Here is a 25,369-nt window from a genome sequence, read left to right on the forward strand (position 1 = left end):
ACATTATCGCTTAGGGATCAAATTTGTACTCTTTGTTCAGTCAAAAATCTGTTGAAAGCTGGTATGAGTGGAAGGCAAGTAAAAACTTGCAACGTCTGGTCTTTGCTCTTAACATGACCTCTTCCTTGGTATGTACTCAGTAATCACTTTCATCATCTAGCCAGCATCCTAGTCTACCGGCCCTCCACTTCTATTTTACTGGTGGTTTTAGTCTATTCAGTACACATCATAATAGGTCAGATTTTTTCATATTCCTTCTCCTTGAGTTATTCTCCAAATGAAATATTCTGCCCTTTTGCCTCCTGGAAGTGGCTCCCTGGGGTTTTGTGGGGAGTCTGGCTGCATGGAGCATCTAGGAGCCTGTGTGTATGTCAGGCCAGGAGAAAACCTTCTCTTTGCTGTAGCAGATGGGATACAGCCCAGAAAAACAAGCCTAAGGGTGAGCACTTTGACCTGCCCCTTCCTTCCCCGAGGTGACCCTGATTGGAAAGCCTTTCTGGAGCACTCCAGGGCTGGGGCTGGGAGTGGTGTGAGCCCCATCTAGCAAGCAGCGCTGGTGTGGTAGGAGTGACACAGTTACTGCAGTGGCCCTGACCACCCCAGTGTATGTGTTTTGAATGGGGTTTGTGGTGGATTAGCTCTGGTCTGGTCATGTGCCCATTAAGCATTGAAAAACAGAAGTTGTGTCCTTGGGGTGTCGTTTAGTGTCATGTGAAAGGAATCCTGTCATGCAAACCAAAGCATGCTAAGCAGGGATGGCTACGGGATTTGCTCAAGACATGCTCTCCTGATCTCAATTAAAACACCAGCATGGACACAGCGGAGCAGTAACAGCCTTTATTAAGAGATTTCAGTTTAAAAGAATGTCATGTTATTATCCCAAATTGTACACTGTGATGGACACCAGAGTGATGAGTGCAGGATGCAGCCTAGGTAGTTTCAATCAAAGGAAGAGGAAGTATAGGAGAGATTTGTTTCTTAAAAGTACAAAGAATTGCTAAGTGTTAGGATAGCATTGTCTGATACCACTTCAGGAGAGAAATTATCATTTTTGTAAGAGGCACAGTGTATGTAACTAGCTATTGAATAAGTAAGTGCATAATTTGTTTATGGTACTATGGAGAAACTAAGAAAAAGTTCTTCCCTCTGCCACATGAATTTCTGTATTCAAAACTGCCAGTCTGTTTCATAAAACCAGTGGTTCTATTTTGGTTGAAAATAATAATAATTATAAAAAAGTGGATATTTGAGAAGACATAATCTAAAGCATTTCTGTTTGAGAGAAGATAGAAGTTTGACAATTTGGAGTAAGCGACTGCAAAAACGCTTAATAATATATGAAGTTGCTGAAAACCTCATGTTCCCAACACGGCAGTTTTTATCAGTTGCAGTTGTGTGCATTGCAGCTACTTAGCAGTAGTGGTTAGTAACAAGTCAGAAAGTGCTAAGGTAACAAAGGAGAAAATACAGCAGAGCAGCATTGCCCAGTCCACTGAAGAGAAATTGTGAAACTTCAAGTTTTTTAAATGTCTCTAGTGAAAGAAGCTCTAGCAGGACAAACCAGTTTGCTCTTCCAGTTTGTTGAGACATTTTAAATGTGGGTTCAGATACTCGGGTCCCTGTCTAGTCCAGATGGGCTATCCTTAGTGGACTTGTGTGCTGTTCTCTGCTAAGTTGTTTGAGAAAGAGTTGAGTGGCACCTGCAACAGAAGGCTTGCACAAAGTATATCTTTCCATTTCTGGAGTATTCTCTTATCATTGTTTCGTATCTCTTGAAAATGCAAAGGGATTTTTGTTTGTTTGTTTGTTTGTTTGTTTGTTTTCTGGTTTGTAGAAGACAACTAAGTGTCCCTGGCTTTACATCAAAATTCTGAAATCGGTAGGAATAGTCTAAACTGTACAAAATCAGCAGTTCATCTGAAACTCTTCCATCACAGCATTAGAAAAAAGACCAATGCAGTTACTGCTCCAAGAATGCCTACCTGTTTCCAATGTATCAGGGTTATGTAGGTCACACCTGCATATAACTCTCATGAGCTAAGTGTTACTGCGCTATGTCTGGTACCTTGGTAGTTCCTTCAGAGAGCCTGGGTGACCCTCTGTTGGCAGGCTCCAAGAAACCTATACTTTATATATATATATATATTGTTCATCTGTTCCAATCATTGAAGCTCTTCATACTATTTTCATTGTTTTCTTGAATTCTGACAGGCTCACTTAATGCTTATTGCAAAATGTCAAACTGTTTTTTTGGTTCAATTAAGTTGTAATTTTACTTCTGGTCTTTATGTAAGATCACAGTGTAAAAAGAACGCAAGAATTATTATTCTTAAGTGTTAGAAACCTACTAATCAGATGAATTGAGAAGGTGGTGGGGCCACAGCTAATCACTGCATGCAGTCAGACCTTCATAGGGATGGTATAGGAGGCAGGCGTTTACAGTGCATGCCAGCCTTCTCCCTGAAGAGCTACAGATCTTTGCTATACTGTCAGATACAGCATGTTATGGCTCAAAGAGAACAGCTGTACCGCCTCCATGAATGTCTGATCACTTATCTAATATATTACTCTGTGCTTTTTCTAAGCCCACTGTTGCACTTCAGCAGCTAGGCAACTTCCTGATTTGCAAAGGTGAGTAGCCTAGCAGTGGATTATGAGTCTTATCATTAAGTTCATAAGGTAGCTGTAACCAAACCAAACCAAACATGGAAACTGCCATGTAAATGAAGACCTACTTGTCAAAGAAGACAACACTTCATTTCACAAAGATATTTTTCATTTTATCTTATTAAGTCTCATGTTCTTATATGCTCATTCTTAGGCTAGGATTTCATTGAGTGCATATGTGAATATGATGTGCATTTTACCATTGTTCCTATTAAATGTGAAAAGTAATTCCTGAAGTACATTATGCTTCATCTTTCTGAAGAATTTTAAAGCTAGCGCTGTTAATGTGAAGCAGAATCTTTGGAACAGATGGGAATGGTCAGGCACTCTGGAGCAAATATTTGGAACAAAAGCTTAATTACATGGATACCAAATTAAGGTATTCCTATAAACAGTTTTGGTATTTTTGACATGGTGGTAAAAAACAGAAAGAAAAGAGAAGCCAAATTAATTTAGCAACCAAAGTGTAGCTGCGGTAGTGTAGATGCAGAAAGCTGACAGGTGAATGTTTTCCACAGTCCCAGCAGAGAAAGACTGAACCGAACAGCCAAAATCATACTGATTTCTTTGGGAGCAAGATCAAGTCTTTAATTCATGAAAAACTCCTGTTTTGATTTTAATGAAAGTTACGTGACTTAAATCTTGTTTAATGTTTTGGAAGCGCCGGGTAAGGTTTAAATCAAATAATAACTTTTCTAGACGTTTAATAGCATTATTCTTCTTAGTGCTGCTGTTACCTCAGGGTATTTACTTTTGGCTGTTAGTGCAGCGTAGAAGTTGATACTATTGAGAATGAAATTGGCAAGTCTTAAAACAGAATGTTTAGATCATAAACATTTTAAAATAGGACTCCATAAAAAAGATGTATATTTTTTTAATATGAAATGTTAGTTGTGTTCTTGGCAGGCTTTGCTTCAGAGGAGTCACATGCATTTCAAAGACCATTCTGCTAGCCAGCTGCAGCCAAAAGATGATTTCAAACCAGTGGAGACCCAATTCCCTTTTCTCTTTTGCTATTTTTCTCTCTTTTTCTCTGTCTCTCTCTCTGCTGTAGAACGCTCTATATATCATACAGCTGAAGTGTAGCCAACCATGGGGTGAAAAATTCATATAACTAGTATACAAAACAGTGGAAAGAACAGAAACACTGACTAAAGATGCCAGTACTAGTCTGTACTTTAAGAAGTACTGTTGAAATATCTTTTCTTCAACAGTCTTCAAATCTTCAAACTTCAAAAACTGTTGAATATTTTTTTCAGAGCCAGTAGGATTGCACAAACTGTATGGAGAATTGCTTGTGTCTGCTCTGCACTTACTGTGGAGTGGCACAGTCAACTTTTTAGCAGTGATTTGATACCTCAGTGCTACATGACGCCCGATATACTCCAGGGGTATGCAGAAGATGATGGGTTTGGGGGATAATCCATAACAGGAGACATTAATGGACGGGATCTTTATTTATCTCAGAGAATTTATTCTCAGTGAAATGTCAGTGGTTTATTGTGCTGCACAATTTTTTTTATTTCATATTTGGAATAAATGTGTGATGATAGAATGTTTGCTCTCCTGCTTTTAAAGTTGTCTTTAGATGACTTCTTTTCACAAAATTTGAGCATAGTATCATGAAAAGTATTATATTTGAGTAGTTGTGCAGGCAGAAGTCTTGCCTCACCTCAAGCAAATACAGGTGCCACAGTAGGAACTCCTAGTATTGACCAAACCATATACACTCTTCAGTTATTCCAGAATAGAACTTGGCTTTTTTTTTTTTTTCTCCATAATGTGAAGGTAGAGCTTTCTCCACCTCAGTTTTGAAGCCTTTTATCTCTGTGTACTCTGCTGGATATGGGCCTGAAATTCCTGCCTGCTTTGGACTGAATGGGGACAAATAAAAGTGTTCTTACATTAATTACTGGCTGTAGACATAACAGTCCCGAACAGAGAAGCTCCACTGCCCTACATTTTCATTAGAAAAGATTTTTAGAGCCTTTCCTTGAAAATGTGCCTGTGACTGAAGTTTGAAGTGATTGGCGGTGAGAAGGTGAATGAAAAAGCAGTTTCAGAAACATATAATGAAGATTCTTCCTTACCAAGTTTGGAACCAGCTGTGAGTCTACCCCTTAGCCAACCCAAATCCTTCTTGTTTAAAGTTAAATGTCAAATTTTGGTTGATTTTAGGAGTGTATACTTCAGCGTACTTTCTTTTCCTCTTCCTAAAAAACAGAGATTAATACAAGGAATTTATTTTCTGTGTGCCCAGGTTAACGTCATCTTTGGCTGTCCAATTAGGAACTGGGCAAGAGAGCCCTGCACAACATAGAATTATAAGGAAATTAACTTTTGGGGGTTTATTAACTTCAGTTTTTATTTGTACAGTCTGATTTTCCAATGAGACAGGTACTAGGTAAAATTGTATAGAAAAAATGTATCGTTACTTAAGAGATTTATCACAGTCTTCATGGGCTAACCTGGGAAGTTTAATAAATTGAGTAGAAATAGTTCTGATAATAGGATTAAAAAACGAAAAAACACCACCACGACCAAAAACCAAACAACGCCAAACTTCTTAAAAGTTGAGTCTTTAGATTCTTATCTAGATCTGCAGTAAGTGTCCTGGATTCAAAGATGGAGAGTATCTACTAGGTCCTATTCAAATACATAACATGGCAGATTAGCGATAAATGCCATACTACAAAGAGAAGGCCATTGATTTCTGAACTGATGCCTTTAATTGAATGAGAAGGTAATGATGGTAAGAGAGACATCTACAGTCTACAGAGGTTTTTATTATCATTATTATTATTATTATTACTATTTTGTTTTGTTTTGTTTTTCTGAATGATAATATTTTATCCCACTTTTCCCATACTAATTTGGTGAGTGGGACTTTGTCAGCAGAAAGTATATAATCTGTGATTTTGTTACAGTCATTGTAGGGGCACTCGCTGTACCATATGTATTTAATGCTGAAATTCTCCAGATATAAATCAAAGATGTTTCCTTCATGTCTTTCCCCTCTTTCTCAGTACTTCTGGGCAACAGTGCTGCTTTTCTATGACTTTCTCTGGTGCTACTGAACGTCACTCACAGAGAATCTGTTCATTCCTAATTTGTGTTCCCCTTCAGGTGGCTCCATCAACAGCAAGAGTTATTGTCAGTTCTCTGATTTCAGTTTTAGTATGATGAAGCATTCAAAAAGAATTGTAGTTGCTTTCATTACATACAGTCTGTAACGTCCCACAGGAGTGTAAAAAGGCAGTGAGAAAACTATGACCCAGTTTCATGTCCTCCTGTATATTTGCCTTGCAGACCTGCATAACTTGAGATATTTATGATGTTTGTAGCCTGTATGTAAAATGACCCTGGCAATAGCAAAAAAATAGCAGGAGCTAAAAACTGATAAGCTAATGGTTGTGGCTGGGGTTGGGGCGTTTGTGTATTTTTGAGAAAATCTGGGTAAAAGTTGTATTAAGTGCATGAGAACTACTGAAGGCAATTCTTCTAATGGGTCTGCCCATTTGAACAGTTGGTGGGGATGTGTCCTCAGTTGTTTAGAGACAGAGTGAGTGAGTCCATTGCAGCCATTTTTATGTCTATGAAGAGTTAAACAATAAAGCAGAAATACATCTTCATGCTTTTGCTTAAAAAATAAAAGGGCTGGATTTCAGAAGGAGTTGTAAAGCTTTCAGCAAGAATCAGGCGAACACTATAGTAAAATGAAAAGCTGAAATGTGAAGAGTGCGTGATGTGAGATGCCAGCTCAGCGCTTTCAGGAGTCATGTACAGATCCCACTGCTCCGAGGAGAGGAGACCACCCCTGGAATCGCAGTGAACTGTAGCAATCACCGGCTGCTTTGCAATGTAAAGGAGTTATATAGGCTGACAACCCCCCACACGTAGTTATGTCACCCGGTGGTAGCCTCTCTTAACACTTCTTCACTCTGGGGAAAACAGATGTTATTTACAAGTACTTCTCTCGGGGTGGAAAAATCACCTTACTATACAGATTCCAGCTGCACAAGGAAAACAGAAGAGTAAGAGAGTTCATACAGTAAAGGCTCTTTACTGAGGGTGTTTGTTTTTTCTCCTCTTTGTATAGGTTCAACATGGGAGAAAACATTACGGCAGATTGGTTTTGAAAGGTAAGCCATAAGTTTGTTTCATTAACAGTGCAAAAAGAGAAGGGAGAAAAAGTGCATGGGCAAGTTTACAGAATTATTTATTTTTGCTGATCAAATGTATCTATAACCTCAAATTTAGAGAGGAAGTTATGCAGTATCATGCATATATATGTTCAGCTTCTCACTTTATGTCCTCTTCTGTTTTCCCAGTCTGTGATCTGAAGCAGCTTATTCACCATATGAACTTGGCTCACTATATTTTTCTGCTGGCGACTATATAGCGTGTTAGTATTAAAAAAGGTGACATGCTATTTGGGCAGAAGTCTTACTTATGAATGAAAATATTGCTCTCACTCGTATTATTTTTTCCACGAAACTTCTAACCTGTGACATATTAGTTGACAAAAGTAAATGAAGTTGAAAGAGGACCAAAGCTGGCAGAGAGCTGTTTAGCATCAGAGGAAAATTCAGAATTCAGCATTCCTCAAGTGCAAGAACTTCTTGCAGCCAAACTTAACCGCAAGGTCATCATACCAGAAACATATGTCTCTCTTGGAACTTAAACTAGGCCAAGCCCAGTAAAGAGTAATCTGGTGTTGAAGTTGAACTGCTCAATCTTGTATTTATTCTTCTACAAATGGTAAGCAGAAGAATCTGTTCCCCACTTGAATAATGTTTTGCTGTTTTCCCTTAATAGAGTAGCTTGCAGCTGTACACCAATGTGTTTGGATCTCTGTTGACTGGACAAAAAGGGATTTCCCTTCTCCATGTTGCATGAATGCATACTGTGTATACTGCCTGGGGCATCTCAGCAAACCCTACAGATGATACAGTCTTTCTGAAGTCAATAAGTAGCCATATTAATCATATAAAACAGAAAATAACTACTTTCTTGCTTACTTTCTCACAAAGAGAAGGCAAGCTGCCTTTTTTCTTTTTTTTTTCTCAAATTTACCATGCATAAAGTTTTTGTTACAATAAAACATAACATAAGTTTCTGTTAAAAACAAGACTAATGCTTAAGTTTAAGTATGCTAGCTCCTACTTGTCATTACGATTCTCATATCTTGGCAGCAGTATGTGAAAAGCTTTTTCTGTATCATCCTTTTCTAGGAGAATTCTGTCTAACTAACATAATTTGAATAATAATAAATAAATAAATAAATAAATGCTTGCCTTTCTCTGATCTTCACCTAAAAATCTGGCACCTGAGAGGAAGGACTCTAAATAGCTGCCAGGTCTTAGAAGACTTATGAGTTCTGAAAGGTTGTCACCCATCTCTCTGAAAGCACATCTACTGGAAGTTTCCAAAGACATGTTAGTGCCCTAATAATTTGTAATTTTCTTTCTTTCTAAGACCATTTTGAAAGCATCTGTGTATGACCCCAACTGAGTATTCACAGGGTCTGCCTGGTTGACTTGTTCAGCTAAATATATTAGATTTCCATGTTAAATACTATATTTGTCAAAAAAGAAGTGCTGTTTTTAACATAGTAGACATGGTAGTACATAGATTATATTTTTTGTTCTCACAGTCGTAAATAGCTGCGAACATTGATACATACTATTTTAGTTTTTCAAAGGAAATGTAGGAAGGCAAATAATGTTTCACTATGACAAAGCTCTGTCGCAGTGAATTTTAGCTTTTCACTGGTACTGTGAGTAGCTTTGTAGCTTTAGACGCTCTGGTTAGTTTAAAATTAAAACATTACAGAATAATAAAAGCACTTTTCCTCCTCCAAATAATGCATAGAGGTCAAATTAGTTTCTACTGTAAATCTCTTAATACCCATACAGTCATCCCTGTAAAGGGTTTGGCCAAACATTTTTAAACAGCCAAAAAAAATTACCCAGTTTGTTGCCATATGTTTTTTACACAACTTGAAAATCCAAATGGATATGGAATATTTACCATTTTGTAACTTGCCCAAATGATCTGAGGAAACACGGGCATTTTCATTTCACAGGTTCCCACCAGTCAGAAAACTTTTAAGACTTTGATCAGATCACCAAATCAAAATATGTCTCTTCTACCGCAAATGTAAGAATTAATGTCTGGCTTCTTTTAAACCCATGTGTAGATATCATAAGGCACAGTAGTAATTGATTGAAAGGAAAACTGTGATACCACATTGTTGCAGGATAATGGGAGGGGTTGTGGTTCATAAACACATATGATTTGAGATGATGCAGTACCCTATCAAGAATCACACAGAAATTTCTTAACTGGGACACCTTACTGGATGTCGTCTATTTAGAGGTAGAGTGTTTATAACAGCACAGCAAAGCTGAATCTTAAACGAACATTACACATTCTCAGTTGCAAGATTTAATATCATTGAGGGGTTCTTTTTAATAAGTTGTGCTTTTTTTCAATTTGATTTCTTTATGAGTGTCAGCATATCATACGTTTCAGAAGGACGCTATAGTAAAATATCAATTCTTTCATTGCCCTAATCATCTTTTAAGATTAAGAATTAGCACCTGCTAGCGCTGCTTGTCTCAATCTGAATGGGAAAAAAAAAAAAGGCAGTTTTGAAGAGTGCTAGAGTGAATTGATATCTTGGGTCTGCGGTTTGAAACTTCCAATGGAAAAAGGTCAATTTATTTAAGCAGAGCTTATTAGTAGTTTTATTTGTGGTCTGTTAGAAAGCAATTTCCAAATTGTGAGGTGTTTCAAAACAAGGAGAACTCACAATACCTGTGCATGTGCAAAATATGTACCACATGAAATACAGAGAAATCTTAATGCACAGCTGAGAAGCCTGCCTGAGGGGAGGCAAATATTTAGAAAAGTTTACTCGGCAGATCCCAGTATTTCCATTCCAGTTTAAATGGAAGAAATAGCTGACAGTTTGCACCTTGGGAGGCTGTCAGCTTGGACTAACTTTAACTGAAGCAGCACATTAGCAAAGATGTGGTGAAGATTTGAAAGTACTTGGTTAGGTATAATCGTAGAAGGGAAAGTGTTTTCATCTCAGCTTTTACAGAGATGAGAAAAAAAAAGGGAAAAGAAAAAAAAACTTCTTTGAACAGGTGGAACAATTAAAGTTTGTGTTTGTGTTGTTGTTTTTTTAACAACTCATCTTCTTATTTGTATTTTGACACAATCTTTGTATGGTGTGAGTATATCAGCAGTAGCAAGCTGACTAACAGATCCATGAGTAATATATATACAAAGTCTGCTTTATAGTGCTTTGTAGCAGTATGTGCTTAATATCATATTGTATTTGATTGCTTAAGATCATAATTTCTTAAAGGAGTGGTTTCCAAAGTAAATGAAGTGTGACACATTGGTATATGTAGTACTTGGATGCAGTGCACTTAGCTTTCATTCACATAAGTAGGAATCCCAGATCTGCAGATCCCTCAAATTTGAGAGATTATTCTGAGGATGTATTGCTACATGGTTTCCCTAGTTTTGCTCTCCCCAATAGGCATCCCTTTATAACCAATGAGAGAGACAGGAGAGTGGGCTAGATCTGTTATGTCTGATCCTGTACTCATATTCTCATGTTCTCCTGTTCTCGTATTCTGTGTATCAACACTAAGAAAAGAAACAGCAGCAACATGTTTTGCTATTTGAAAACATATCCTCTGCAAGCTGTTGTCTTAGGCACACCTGAGTCAGCTCTGAAACATCCACAGCATTGAAATGTGTTGTTTGAGCAAGGATATTCTTATGCCAGGAGGAAGCAAGATTTTTAGATACACAAAAGGAAAGCCATTGAAAGTGATGTCCTAAGGAGGAATATGTCTTTGCTTAAAAACTGGAAAATTCTTACAAAATGTTCTTCTAAACAAGCTGTTTTAGAGTGGATTGAGGAGCAGAAGGAGATGTGGAGACTCATTCTACGTTGCGGAAAATTCAGCCTAGATAATATAAAGGTTATGTCATCACTGCTTTGTGGTTACATGATGTTTATTCTGCAATAGTATAGTGTTTACATTTCTGTTGTCTTCATATCCTGAACAACACAGAGATACCAAGAGATCTGATGGATAGGCTTTTATGTAAGCATTACTTGTGAGCTGAGCATGCTGCTTTTCAGTGCTAGAGAAATTAAAAATGCTGGAGCTTGAGTAAAGTAGCTTTATGTCCAGGAAATGACTAGAGTTAAGAGCTTTGCAATTAAATGGAGTGTATCTGGGTTTGATAGATTTAAATGAAGGTCTTTTTGCTATTGATTGTTTTTTGAGAAATTACAAATAAGCTGATTGTAGCACAGTATAGTAGTCATCATCTTTGTCCAATACCACCTTGACTGCAGTTCCTTTTGTAATTTCTGCAGAAAGTTTTGGAGAAATTTGGAAAATTATGAAAAATGTTCTGTTGTGTTATGCTGTCCTACAAGAAACATGCTTTAAAATGCTGAGTATGTGTAACATCTGCACATCATGCAAACTGTCATCTTACACTGCATCTTCAAGCTTGCTTTTATACTGAAGAACCAAAGCAAGTAGATTTATGGATAAGTAGGATGTGTTGTGTTTTTTTTTTTATTATTTTTTAAATTTTTTATTTTTTTGCCACTGTTCATTATTGGTGCACGTTTAGATGACACCCAAATATTCATGAAAATGTCTGGAAAGTTCTGTTCTACTCTGCTCTAAATATGACTAAAAATGTTTTTCAGAAATCATTGTCCATCTCACTGGCTTAAAACTGTTGTGTTTTTTTTTCAGTCCAGGCTGGACCCAGTGAAAATGGCTCATTCAAACATAGCTAACTAGTGGTTAGTTATGAACAAGTAGCAGTCACTGTGCTTGTTTCCTGGCTACTCTGGCAATTTAAAAAAAAAAAAAAAAAGAGAGAGAGAGAGAGAGAGAAAACTGAATGCACAAAGCCTGTTAAAATTCCAGAGCAGAGAGGATCACGTCAGTCACTGAGCTAGCCTTCTTCTGTTAACACAGTCCATATTGAAGGCGTTGGCATCCATCAGTGCTGGTCAGTCTTTAAGTACTGCCTCCTAAAAGCACAAGATCAAACGATTCCAAAATATCGGAAGTCAGGCAGGTGGGGCAGAAGGCTGGCCTAGCTGACCAGGGATCTTCTACTGGAGCTTAGGCGAAAAAAAGAAAGTGTATGGCTGCTGGAAGGAGGGCCACGCGATGAGGAAGGAATGCAGGGATGCTGTTCACATTTGTAGGGAGAAAATTCGTGTGGCCAAAGCCCAACAAGAGTTGAAGCTGGCCATGTCTGTGGGAGGATTAAATAAAAATATATAAAGGAATAAAAAAGGATTTTTCAGATATGTGAACAGAAAAAGGAGAACTAAAGAAAACATAGGTCCGTTACTAGATGGGGAACGTCTCCTCACAGACAGTGACATACGCAAAGCAGAGACATTTAATGCCTTCTTCGCCTCTTTCTTCAACACTGATGATGGGCTTCGGGACCCAGGGTACCTGAGCTGGAGGACCATGACGGTGGGAATGACAAACTCCCAACCGACCCTGAACATGTGCGGGATTTGCTGCTCCACCTGGATCCATACAAGTCCATGGGTCTGGATGGGATCCATCCCAAGGTGCTTAAAGAGCTGGCTGACATCATCGCGGGACCTCTCTCAATTATTTTTCAACGATCTTGGGAATCTGGAGAGGTCCCAGTGGACTGGAAGCTGGCAAATGTTGTGCCAATTTTCAAGAAGGGTAAGAAGGAAGACTCTAGCAATTACAGGCCTGTCAGTTTCATGTCAGTGCCTGGTAAAATTATGGAGAGGATGATCCTTTAAGTTTCTGAAGCGCACCTGGGGGACAATGCAGTCATTGGTCCCAGCCAACATGGGTTCATGAGGGGTAGGTCCTGCCTAACAAATGTGATTTCTTTTTATGACAAGATCACCCATCTAGTTGATCAAGGGAAACCAGCTGATGTGATCTTTTTGGACTTCAGCAAAGCTTTTGACGCGGTTTCCCATAGGATCCTACTGGACAAAATGTCCAGCATACAACTTAACAAAAACATCATAGGATGGGTGAGCAATTGGCTGCCGGGCAGGGTTCAAAGGGTTTTGGTAAATGGGGCCACATCTAGCTGGCAGATGGTCACTAGTGGGGTCCCTCAAGGCTCCATTTTAGGGCCAGTCCTCTTCAATATTTTTATAAATGATTTGGATGTAGGACTAGAAGGTGTTTTGAGCAAATTTGCCAACGACACCAAAATTGGAGGAGTTGTGGACTTGGATGAGGGTGGAAAGGCCTTGCAGAGAGATCTGGACAGATTGGAGAGCTGGGTGATCACCAACCACATGAAGTTTAACAAAAGCAAGTGCTGGGTCCTTCACCTGGGACAGGGCAATCCTGGCTATACGTACAGACTGGGCCACGAGACGCTGGAGAGCAGCCCCACAGAGAGGGATCTGGGGGTCATCGTTGACAGCAAGTTGAATATGAGCCAGCAGTGTGCCCTGGCAGCCAGGAGGGCCAACCATATCCTGGGATGCATCAAGCACAGCATTGCTAGTCGGTCGAGGGAAGTGATTGTGCTGCTCTACTCGGCGCTGGTGCGGCCTCACCTCGAGTATTGTGTGCAGTTCTAGGTGGTACAAAAAGGACATTAAATTGTTGGAGAGTGTCCAGGGGAGGGCAACGAAGATGGTGAAGGGCCTAGAGGGGAAGACATATGAGGAGCGTCTGAGGGCACTGTGCCTGTTCAGCCTGGAGAAGAGGAGGCTGAGGGGAGACCTCATCGCAATCTACAACTTCCTCGCGAGGGGGAGTGGAGGGGCAGGTGACCTATTCTCCATAAACACCAGTGATAGGACCTGTGGGAACAGTGTTAAGCTGAGGCAGGGGAAGTTTAGGCTGGACATCAGGAAGAGGTTCTTCACCGACCGGGTGGTTGCACACTGGAACAGGCTTCCCAGTGAAGTAGTCACTGCACCAAGCCTGTCTGAATTTAAGAAGCGATTGGACTGTGCAATTAGTCACATGGTCTAAACTTTTGGGTAGACCTGTGTGGTGCCAGGAGTTGGACTTGATGATCCTTATGGGTCCCTTCCAACTTGGGATATTCTATCATTGTATGATTCTATGATTAATCCTTTTACTATTTCTGAAGAAGGAAATGGTAGGTTGGGACTGGTAGCTATCACACCTCAAAAAAAAAAAAAAGAAAGGGTAAGGAGGTAGGAGCAGGGAAGGCAATAAGACTGTGAGGGAAAGACAGCAGAAGAGAATCTATTACTATGCCATAGCTAGGCCCTGGATAAGAAGATTGGCTCCTATTGATATATATTGCCGATCTTCTGTCTGTTTCAATAGCTCCTTCAGTTATTCTTCAGTCACAAAGTGATAAGGAGGACAACCTGCGTTGCTTTTGCCTGAAGCAAAATAAACACAACAGCCCCACATGCCACAGGTAAGGAGACAAAACATTCCCATCAGAAGCCAGGAGCAAGCTAGCTGTCATCGCCAAGAGATGCTTTTTTGTTCCTGTATGGGTCTCTGAATGTAGACGGATGTCTGCTTTTGCAGCTGCTCCACATATGCCCCTGCTTGCTCTAGCCAAAAACATTGTGTATATCTTCCCTACCCCTTGCAGAGACTGAGAACTCAATTTCCTAAACCACTCATGATGTGTGGTGAGCGCTGGAATCCAGACACATCAGACACTTCTCAAGCACCTCCTTCCAGGTCTAGGTTGCTAATTATGAGCCTACTGGCGATCTGTTTTCCCTCTTTCCCCCATGCTTAGATTGCTTGTAACTTGCTGTGATATTTGATTGGTGCTTGGCCAGAGTTTCTCTGGGTGACATGTAAAGAATAAACAGAAAGAAGAGAATACCACTGGATTCTATAAATATTTATTATGCACAATTCTGGCTTGGAAATCCAAATACCATATGGTTTTCTATAGTGGCATCCCCCACTCCTCCCCACACTCTCTGGTGATTTAGTAAAAAGAATAAATATATGTTTGAAATATATAGTCTTATCCTGATAGCTTGCTCCATAATTTCGCGAACTTTCTTCACATATAGCTGAATCCTACAGCTCTTTCTTGGGCAAAGCTCCCATTGACATCATTTTGGGAGCGTTGCCTCAGCCAGGAGCTGTGAGAGGCTGCAGGGTTTGATCCTGGAGAGGTTATTTTAAAAGAAACAGTGCAGTCTGAATGCTCGCTGTGTTTTGCAGGTGCTGGGTAATTTGAGTTTGGGAAGACAGGGAAAAATGGGTGCAGTGGTGCAATCGGAGGGACTTGGGGAGAGCCCTGCCAAGCACCTTTCCTTGTTTTGGGGAAGAAAAAAAAACAAAACAACAAACTCTAGCAGCCTGTGTGGTGACTGTTTTGGTCTCCCATCCCACAAAGAATGTAAGCAAGTGCTTAAGTTTTCAGTACTCAGGTGCTCCCTCTGACTTCATCAGGGTTCCTTGAGCTCCTCAGGTTAAGTGCTGACAGGCTAGGCCTCACAGGTGAGCCCACTTTATTCTCCTCAAGGTTTCCTAGGTGGGTAGCCATGCTCCTCACCCATGGGGTCTGGACTCCATGAGCCTTAGTGCTGTGCTCAGCAGCAGGGGAGTGGTGGCTGATTGCCTTCTCCCCTGTGTGACATTCTCAGTGCAAAACTCGCAATAGCTTAGAAAATGTTTCTTCTCTTTGAAGGTGTACTTTACTTATGTCGTATCAGAGAAATTAGATTAATTGATGTTTTGTTTACACCTTCCTTTGCTCTGCTTGCTCAGGCCTTACATATGACAAGGATTAGTTTATAGCCTTCCTCAGCACATCTCGTGGGAGTTAATGTGGATTTGTTCTGTGATTACTATTATGTAAATTTTTTGAATAATATCATAGGTAAATGTGACATACAGAGCAGAAGTGACACCGATTCCCTGCCTTCCCTTCAGAGACTATGAACAAAAGGGTAATATCTCATTCTGGTTGCTGTTTAATGCTTATAACAGAATTATAGCCTTCCAGATGATATCTCAATTTAGTCTTTTTACTCTCTGGCTGTTATTTAATTGATAAGTAGGGATCTGAGGGTAGAGAAGTATGTCAGAAGGGCCTCAAAATACAACGCTTTGCTTCCTTCAAGGAGCAATGGCCAGCAGGTGAGGTTGGCTTCCCATGTACGCACTTGGCTTAAGGCAAAGTGGGTCCTGAGCCCCGAGAAGACAGGGGAACTGAGGTTGCTTTCCTTCCCTTGTTCTGTTATTTTGTGGTGGCGACTGTGGAATTTATGCATGTGTGTGTTGAAGCATTTGTGTTGTTTATAGTGTGGGAAATGGGGAAGAAATGTGTTTTCAGTTTCATCTGATATATACTGCATGCCTAAGTTTCTGTCCTAAATTGAGTTTTCTTTGCTGCTCTGATGAAAAGTGAGACTTTGAAAGAAAAGTCTGGATTACAGGAAAGCCAGAATAAAAATTGCATTACATTTTCAAAGAACAAACCTATTGTTTAAAAAGTTATGAACAAACGGTTGTGTTTACATATATATATATATATATATTTCTAATACTGTGTAAGCTAAAATATTTTGGTCAGTATTACATACTGAAATAGAAAAAGATCAAATTTATTTTTAAATGAGTTTAACTTCATGGATTTCATTGCAATATCCACTTCTATTCAAATATTGCTGTAAGCAACTATGTGTTGTCCATCATGCTCAGGCACAAATTACTATGAGTAAAGCTTTTTCTGATTGCCTGCTAACAAACAATACCTTGTATTTAACATGTTGTTTAGGGTGTAAAGTAGCCTAATTTATTCATTTATTTATTTATTTGTGTCACTGAGAAGGAAATAATTTCAAGACACGCCCCCACCCACCCACCCACCCGTGCAGTGAGTATAATGTGAAATGAGATCAAAGTGAATAAGTCCCCATTCTTTGACTGTTATCCCATTTACCATTTCCTCGTCGGGGTGCCTTAATAGCTGTGATCTGTGAGGAATTTCTGCTTCTAACTCAAACCCTGGGCCATATCTGTAAAGCCTGGCAGTGTTATGTACTAGTACAGTACTCGTTTACACTAACACTTTCTGTGTCAGGTGAGATTACCCTGTTCTCCAGGGGCAAATGCATCATGTGTCACAGAAAATTCTTGAGACACCATCTTAGAAGGTGATGGATCTTCTGTTTATTACAAGATATGGATTATATTCTGTTATTTCATTTTTTAAACTTTTAAAACTTTTCAGTGTACTTTTAAAACTCTAGCTAACTCTTTAACATAGTCTGACTTTTGACAGATGTCATTTGCATAGTTGTTTGCAATGTACTATCCTACCTTCTGCAAAAGAAACACATTTCTTTTTAACAGTCACGTCACATAGTATTTTTAAGATAATGCTGTTGATGTTTTTGTAGCCTTTGTACTGCACACCTGCAAGATGGTAAAGAGAGATTCACAAAGTGAGACTTCTTTTGTAGAACTTTTTCTGGAGATGATGTCCATATACCTAAAACACTTAGACTAGGAATTACTTTTTTACTTACTGGCTTTTCTCAAAGCTGTCCTTATTTAAAAAAAAAAAAAAAAAAAAAAAGTAATAAAACTATCTATTTAGATGAAAGATGTAAACATTCACTAAAATTAACTTGATTTGTTTTGAGCAGATTTAAGAGATTTTCTAGTTCTTAATTCCCCATTTTTCTGTTTAAGCAATTATCTCAATGGTAACATAAACAATCTCTACCTAAAATAATTATAGTAATCATGACTATTCTCTAGAGTACATCACCATAATATGCCAAGAAGGTATTTCCTCTTCACTGATTGCAGCTATTTTCACACCTTCTTTTTAAACAACATTGAAAGCAGCAGTGTGAATTCTCGAGGTGTCTGAACACACTGTCCTTAATTGTATAAGATGTTCTGTAGACTTCAGTGATATATCTCACAGGAGTAAACATTAAGAAACCAAGGCATAAACTGATTGTTAGCAACATAAATAAATGAATTAGATTTTGGGGTATCTAGAAGACTCTCTAGAATTTAGAGAATTTTATATGCTCCAATTTAGTGAGAATACAGAGATTAAAAATCCAAGGTGGACACCATACCAGGTAGTCCAGGGGAAAATCATGTTGTTTGTTATACAAACAGAGCACAGCTGTGTGACCACTGTGTTCTAATTTTCTCCATGTATATGCAACGAGTCAAGAAGTCACTGGCTCACAGGAAGCATGACAGTTTTGCTTCCTCATCAGCCTTCTGTACACCTACCAAAAATCTGGTATGCAAACATCCTAGAGACGGATCTCTTGCACATGAACAATCTCTTAATTTTGTGATATACCTATGGTAAATCTCAAGTTCAGCCATGTGTAGATGAGAAACACCTCAGTGTTATTAATTACAATATGCTTTGTGAATAGTCAGGCCTCCTCATTTGTCTGTCTGTCTGCCTATCTATCTATCTATTGATTAATTTTCCATAGTCAGGCCTGATAGATCAAATACTTAAGTTTATCTCCAGGTCTAATAGAGGATCACCAGTATATATTTGCCAGTGATCCTCCTTCCTTACTAAAGACTCTGTTTTACAGAAACTTGCAAAGATATCAAGACTGTGTGATCCTAGTTACTTTTCAGTCAATTTGCTGAGTTTGGCAAATAAATGGGGTTGTGAGGAGTTTACTTTATGTAAAAAATAATAATAATAAAGAAAGAAAGAAAAAAAGGAAGGGGGTGCTCGGGTGCTCTTGGAGTCTGGGAACATTAGAAGTCAAACAATTCAACAGTCTGAACTATTTAAAGGCATTGACATAATATCTTTCAAGTGCCTGAGTCACTCTGGGAATTGAGTTTGTAACTCAATAATCCTTATGACTTTTGAACATTTTATCTGTAATCTTTGTTGAAAGTGCTGGGAACTTAGCGGAATCAACTCTTCTATTTGTAATTTGCTAAATGAAAATGTTATTCAAATATATTTCTACTGCAGTATTTCAAAAGCCAAAAGTCCACTGATCATTTCCCTTGTTCTTTTTCTTGACAAAAAAGATCCACTTTTGCTGAACATAGTCTTTTGCTAGTCTTATGCTTCCCAATATGCCTGTTCCTAATAAAATAACAGTTTTACTACACTTATTGTTCCTACTATCATGCTTGCATAAAAATTTAAATAGGAAATCCTACTGGGGAGAAATTCATGTAAAACTTCTCTTGAGCTGTGCTGTAGTTAAGCATCATAGAAACTTTATGGTTGTTACTTTTTTTTCAAACCACACCCTTGGGAGCTGACCTTTGCTTTGTAGCTTTCATACCTATTTGGTCTTTTGTTCTCTAGGAAAAGTAAACTTTGAAATATACTCCACTTGGAGAAGCCCTTCAAACAAACCTGAAATGTATTTATTTATCAGCATGGGTGAAGGTAGCTTACATACATCATAGAATTTCTCTAACTGTAGAGCAACGGTATATTTAGAAGCCAAGCCAAATACTTTTATAAAGTTACTTTCCAATGCATCCAACCCTGTGGATAGTTTTTGGGAAATGGAATAATTTAATAGCCCATGAAAAAGTAGGAGTCAATATGGGCTTACCCCATGCTTCTAGTCTTAAAAGTAAGTTACTAGAGCAATTTGGATCAAAACAGAAATTCAAATTTTGCACCTTAGGACTATCTCTAATTACACTTCTTTTGTAATATTGCATGTTAAATTAAGAGCAGACCTCATAAAGAGAAGTCAGTTTAGGAATTGGAAGTATTGAGTTTTTTAGCATGGCATTGTAGATCTATAATTTTGATGCCAATGAAAATTTCAATTTCCAGACAGAATGTCAATATGTATAATTTCTGGAAATTTGGACACTTCTTTAGAACTGTTTGAAAAGTGTGTTTTTTAAAAAATATTTTCTAATATGCTTTTATTTTCCTGCCGGTAAAGAGGTATCCGGTACTAGATAAACTCAGAGGGAGATACCAAAGACACATACGTTTCAGTATGTTATATTGTCTAGCATGAAACAATACATGATCTTCCTTTTCCCTGCTATATTGACTTCTTTTTTTTTTCAGATATAAAGAATCTTTTCACTATTTTCATTTCAGTATTTTCTGCTATTGCCAAACTTATGGTAATAAATAAATTCAAAAGAATCAGATGGCTAGAATAGAATAGAATAGTTCAGCTGGAAGGGACCTTCAAAGATCATTGAGTCCAAGTGCCTAACCACTTCAGGGCTAAACAAAAGTTAAAGTTTGTTATTGAGGGCATTGTCCAAATGCCTCTTGAATGCTGACATTCACAGGGCATCAACCACTTCTCTAGAAGTACTCATGAAAAGCTTTGAAGTGAAATGGTTTTAAAGTGATGTTATTTTTTTCTCCTGGATTCTAACTTTTAAGAGTGAAATTGCTTCACATTTCAAAGCTTTTTTTTTTTTTTTTTGTTTTCACCATGAGAGCTAAAAATGTATACTCTTTTGTAAGGGAAAAGCTAAAGATTGTGTCAGTCACGTGGCTCCAGAGAGTGAAACTTCAAGAAAATGTAGGATGCTCAGTAAAGCTTTGTCAACTAAGAAAGTAATGTTTAAGGTGTGAAAGATCCTTTCGTAACAGGAAAGATCCTAATTGTGCAACTACACCTCAGTCCGAATGGGGGAATGGTTTTAAGCTACCTTGTCTCCAGTATACTTGCCTGATTTCTGCATTATGAGAATGAAACAAGCAATTCCTAGATATCTGATTCATTAAACTGCAGACACCCAAGGGTGGAAATGGGAGTACAGCTTTTATATTTGTTCCATATTGCAGCAAACAGCAGTTTGCCATGGAAAACTAGCTTCTTCTCTATGTCATCTCTTCCCTCCCCCTCCCATTGTCACCGTAGTGACATGAAGTTTCTTTCTTCTGCTTCAGCATGTAAAAACCTACTTTGATTAGATTTTATTTAATTGCTGTCTTCATGTAGCTTAAATGTATGTGTGTTTGCCATCAGACTACATCCTCCTGCTATGTGTTGACATTAGCAAGTGATCGCACAACCAAAAGATTCATTGCTATAGCAGATGCAGTTGTGAATGAACAGCTGAATGAGCTGTCACTTTTAAATTAAAAACTCATCATTAAAGAGAATAGAGCACCTGGATGCAAAAACTAAGGATAAGAAGGAGTCATACAGTGATACAAAACTGGAGCCTGATATAATTCAAATATGAAAGAATACATTTGTGAATTCTGTAATAGGATTCTTTCACATTTGTGTAATTATTATCTTCCAGCTAATAACATGTAAGTAAAATACTGATTAGCTATTTATCTAAAGCATGTTCATCATGATATATTCATTGCTACAGCCTCATTGTGTTCAAGTCCTAAAATATATTTGAAGTGTTGTCTCTTTCTTGACAGCTCTGGAAATACTGAGAATGACTAGAAAACCAAGAAAAATAAAATAAAGACATGCAAAGAAGAAAGTATCTGAGTGAGCAGAAAAAATATTTCTGGGCAAATAGTGACATAATGTGAAAGAGTAGTGGAATTTGGTGAATAATTAATCAGAAAAAAAAATAGAGGCAATAAATGAGGTTTCTTTTTCAGAAAATAACTTTTGTGTTGAAAAAATAATCTAACCCCGGAAGAGAGCTTTATAGTGTAGGGTTTTTCCCATTTTTCTGACATGAGTAAATGTTCTGTGCTGAATCTTCTAAGCAGCCAGTAAATATTCTTTTCCATATGCACATGATGAGAAAAATGGAGCGGAGGTTAACACCCTCAGTTCACTGGGGACTTGTGTGGCCTCTGCACACTGTCAGAATGCAAAAGAATATATACTGTTATTGTGAAATGTGGAAGAATTATGTGAACTTACTGAGAAGCCAAGATTTCCCTTCATGGGCTACCATTCAGAGGAGGAAAAGACGTGGGAGGAAAGAAGAGATGCAGGACTTGATGCTGACATCTGCTCCAGTTCAGTGCTTCTAGAAATCAGATCAGTCTGCCCCCATATTTCATTTCCTTCTCTAATCTTGACCAATAATTTATAATTGGTATCAGCTGATCATCTGGCACTCTCTTTCCATGGCAAAATGAATGAGTAGGAGCTTTATCCTCCTACTCTTTACTGTCCAAGAGATGATAAAACTTTGAAAGACAAAGATCTCTATTAATTTTTAATGCCATCTCTGAAACATCCTCCTAGTTGATCTCTTCTCATTATTTTTGGAATGCCTTTAGAGACAGGACACAAAGTGTCTTCAAGCCCTACTTCAGTTCTGTGTCGCTTTTGACATCAGTCCCAGGCTGTATGGCATGGTTCCTGCAAAGGGAAGCACACTCAGAGATAGGCACTGTCATGTGACGTTGCTTAATTGATCCTCTTACCTCTAAATACTAATCCAAATGTCTTAAGATCAAGAGTGAGCAAACTGTACAGTGTTCAGCAGAGTAACGAAGTCTGTGGATTCCTGTGGATTTGTCTTTCTGGTTTGCTTGTTTTCTTCGGTAACCCACCCACTTGCATGCCTTGTGTCATGTAGTAAGCCTTGTTTTGGGGGTGGGGAAGAAATGTTTAAGGAATCCATACGATGTGAGATAGAGCTTTTTTAATTGCAGGTGGTATCACTGATTTTTTTACCTGGTACATCCGCTTTCTTCAAATCTGTATTCTAGGTCAGGGGCACAGACCATTGGAGAGGAGTTCCTTAGCCAGAAATAGCCCATACGCTGCCACATTCCTTTGCGAACTCATGCTTATTGACCAGACCTTCTGTTCCAGCTGCTCCTTCAGTCCTGTCTCCTCTCTGGGACTTGCTCTGGCAATGCTGATGGTTTGCAGAAATGGTCGGTACAATCCCAACAGAAGCAGTCGGGGAGGCTTTTGTACCATTCACACTCCTTTTATTAGGAGAAGATAAGAGATCTTGAGATACAGCAGTGTAAATCAAACAGGTAAATTTACTTTCTGCTAACAACTGCAACACGTGTGCTGTCATCAGCCCAATGAGATTAAAGGGGAATGAAACTTTAAGTTGAGCAGGGACGTTTTTAATAACATAATGAGAAAATAATCAATTTCTACCTCATTGAAACCAAAAGCTGTAGTCCTTCTGAAAATAATGGGTATTTATTATTTTAATGTCGTTTCTAAGTATGTGCTAGAATGGTCTGGGTGCTTTGCCCAAAGAAGAGCAACTTGATTTGTGTCACTCGGGTACCTACAGACTAAAACAAGATGTGTCAAGTGAAAGCGTATCATGAAATTGAGGGAAGGAAGTCATGACAGAGCAGTATTTCTGAGACATCATAGTCCTTAAGTGTTAGATTTTATACCTCAGATATATTTTCCTTGCTAACTGCGACTAAGAAGAAATTTTCTCTGCATCTGGACAATTGTATAATTTCCATTGGATTCTTGTACCCCCGAAGCACGTGCCATTGTGTCATATTAATCCGATGGTCTGGGCTGGCTCAGCAATTGCTTAAGATCCTCTCAGAAGTCATCTCAATTCAGTAGGAATCTATTTTTCTAACTGTTTGTGTTAGGTTTTTAAATCGCTCATTTCCTGCCACCCTGTCTGCTTATTTTCTTTTCAGCTAAATTAATTTCAGCTAACTTTTCTCATGCTTTTTAATCTAGGGATTCAAAGGAAACAAACATCAGATAGAAGGTATTTTATGGCCTGTGTTGTCTGAACACTTGAATTGTTAGACTGTTGTCAGTGTTTTTCTTGGCACAGCCTAGCCTCCTGCAGTACAGTGGTAGCTGGGAGCAATACAGTGGTAAACCCACCAGCAGCCGAATGTGAGCCAGTCTTTGTTTTAATCTGGAGAGCAATCAGCATTGCTATTAGTATCCAAAAACTCTCTAGGATGCATGCTTAACTGTTTGGCTTTGTGTTTTATTTTGTTTTTGTTGGTTTTTGTTCATGAATAAATCATGTGAGACCTCCAAATAGTAATTGGCTCGTGAAGCACGATGAAGGCTGTGGCTGATGGAGTGCTAGTGCACCATGTAGGGTGGATGAACCATGCTGCAGGGTGCTGATGGGGGCACCGAGTTTGTGGGTAAAAGTGGGAGCACTCAACCTCACGTCCTCTTCTCTCCATTTGGATCTGAGCAGTCCTGTCCTTGTCGATGTTTGGGCAAGGCAGGAGTCCTCCACATGGGCAAAACACTACCACAGTTAGCTCCTGCACCTGAAGGGGATCTTTGGCTGCTGCCCATCCCAGCCTTTACCAGGTAGCCTTGAGCAGTGAGGGGAATTAGTCCTCTCCCTTCCCACACCTACATGGGGTGTTTGCCACCCAAGAACTATTTCACGTGCTCCATCTTAAGAAAAAACAAGAAGTTACATTCCAGGGCATCAGTACATTTAGTTTGCCTTACATTTCTACTGCTCTTTTTCAATCTGATCCTGTAGAACTGCACAGAAGTGCACTAAATTTAAATCGGGATGTTCCTTCTGGCCCGTTTCAATGGAAATCAGCTGGGTGTTGGGGCAGTGGGAGCTGTGTGAGCACTTTGCCTCACTGAGGTACAGCACACATGCTTCTTATGGCTGGATCTTCCTTTCAGCAGCAGTCGTGCTTTTGCCTCTAAACCACTGGGATTTTCTGGCGGTGACAGTAGGGAGAGTGAGCTCATTGCCTTCTGTCCTGTCTTTGTGGATGTTCCCATCCCTGCTGCTGCAACCCTTGGATATTTTTGAGTTAGGAATGGGCAAGTGGGTGCAGAGGGGTCCCCAAGCTCTCAGTGAAATGCTGTGGGCACTCCAGCTTGAACCACAGTATTTCCTAATGGCTGCGTGTCTTTCCTTTGTTCTGAGAATAATCTGGCTTTGTAAAATGACAGTAATTTACAATGTCACTTGCTATAAGTGGGGAAAATATCTGCAGCTGACTGGAAAATTTAGATGTGTCTTTTATTTTCTGTGAGTATATTATATGCTGGCTGTAGAATGAAATAAAAAGTGGTAGGAAATGATGATCTGTTTGTGCTCCAACCAGTGAAAGCTGCTAAGAGAGGGAGCAAATATGTTTTGAAATACTCACTGAATGTCAGCCTGCTTCAGTCTTTTCAGCACTTTGTTTTTGTCAGGAGTGTTGTGGAACATATGGATATCTGTATGCCTTCACATAAACAGTTAGCTGTCATTCACCAAGTATTTATGAGCGTTGTGGACAGACTGATTTAATTGTGAATGTTTTGCAGTGATCAATGAATCTGGAATTAGTGCTTTGGCTAAATCCACATACAATATGCACATACAATATGTGCGTAAGTGAGAAGCAAGTGAGAAGTATATGTACTTGCAATAGAAACTCTCTTTAAAGATTTCAGACCAAAATGTCCCTACAGCTGAGGTGTCCTCTGCTCTCTTCTGCTCACTTTGGCTCTGCCCCCATACAGGATCGCATTCCCATTTTGACCTGAAATAATTCATGCTGTGGATTGGCTTGTCATTTCCACACCGTTAAGGGGGTTGGCACGCACCGCGCCATGGGTGTGGATGGGAATGTGCTCACTTCCTCCTTGGCTGTGCAACCTCAGTCTTGCTGCACGTTTGGAGCTGTGGGATACGGGCAAAGCAAGCTTTATGCTGTACTGTCACGAGTCTGGCAGTAGCACAAGTGAGTGCTTTGCGTGATAGCTGCTAAATCCCTGCTAAAT

The 25,369-nt window shown here is 39.0% G+C and overlaps 1 protein-coding gene across 4 annotated transcripts in view; it reads left to right on the plus strand.

Annotated features, from left to right (window-relative positions):
* PIEZO2 (piezo type mechanosensitive ion channel component 2) overlaps positions 1-25,369 on the plus strand; it is a 313,186-nt gene that overhangs the window by 138,200 nt on the left and 149,617 nt on the right. For all 4 annotated transcript variants that reach the window (XM_066992758.1, XM_048077088.2, XM_066992759.1 and 1 more), the window contains exon 4: positions 6,767-6,809. In XM_066992758.1, coding sequence (XP_066848859.1) covers positions 6,767-6,809 — 43 coding nt within the window. The remainder of the gene's footprint in view (positions 1-6,766; positions 6,810-25,369) is intronic.

The sequence above is a fragment of the Anser cygnoides genome, chromosome 2, assembly GCF_040182565.1.
Source record: "Anser cygnoides isolate HZ-2024a breed goose chromosome 2, Taihu_goose_T2T_genome, whole genome shotgun sequence".
NCBI classification, from domain to species: Eukaryota; Metazoa; Chordata; class Aves; order Anseriformes; family Anatidae; genus Anser; species Anser cygnoides.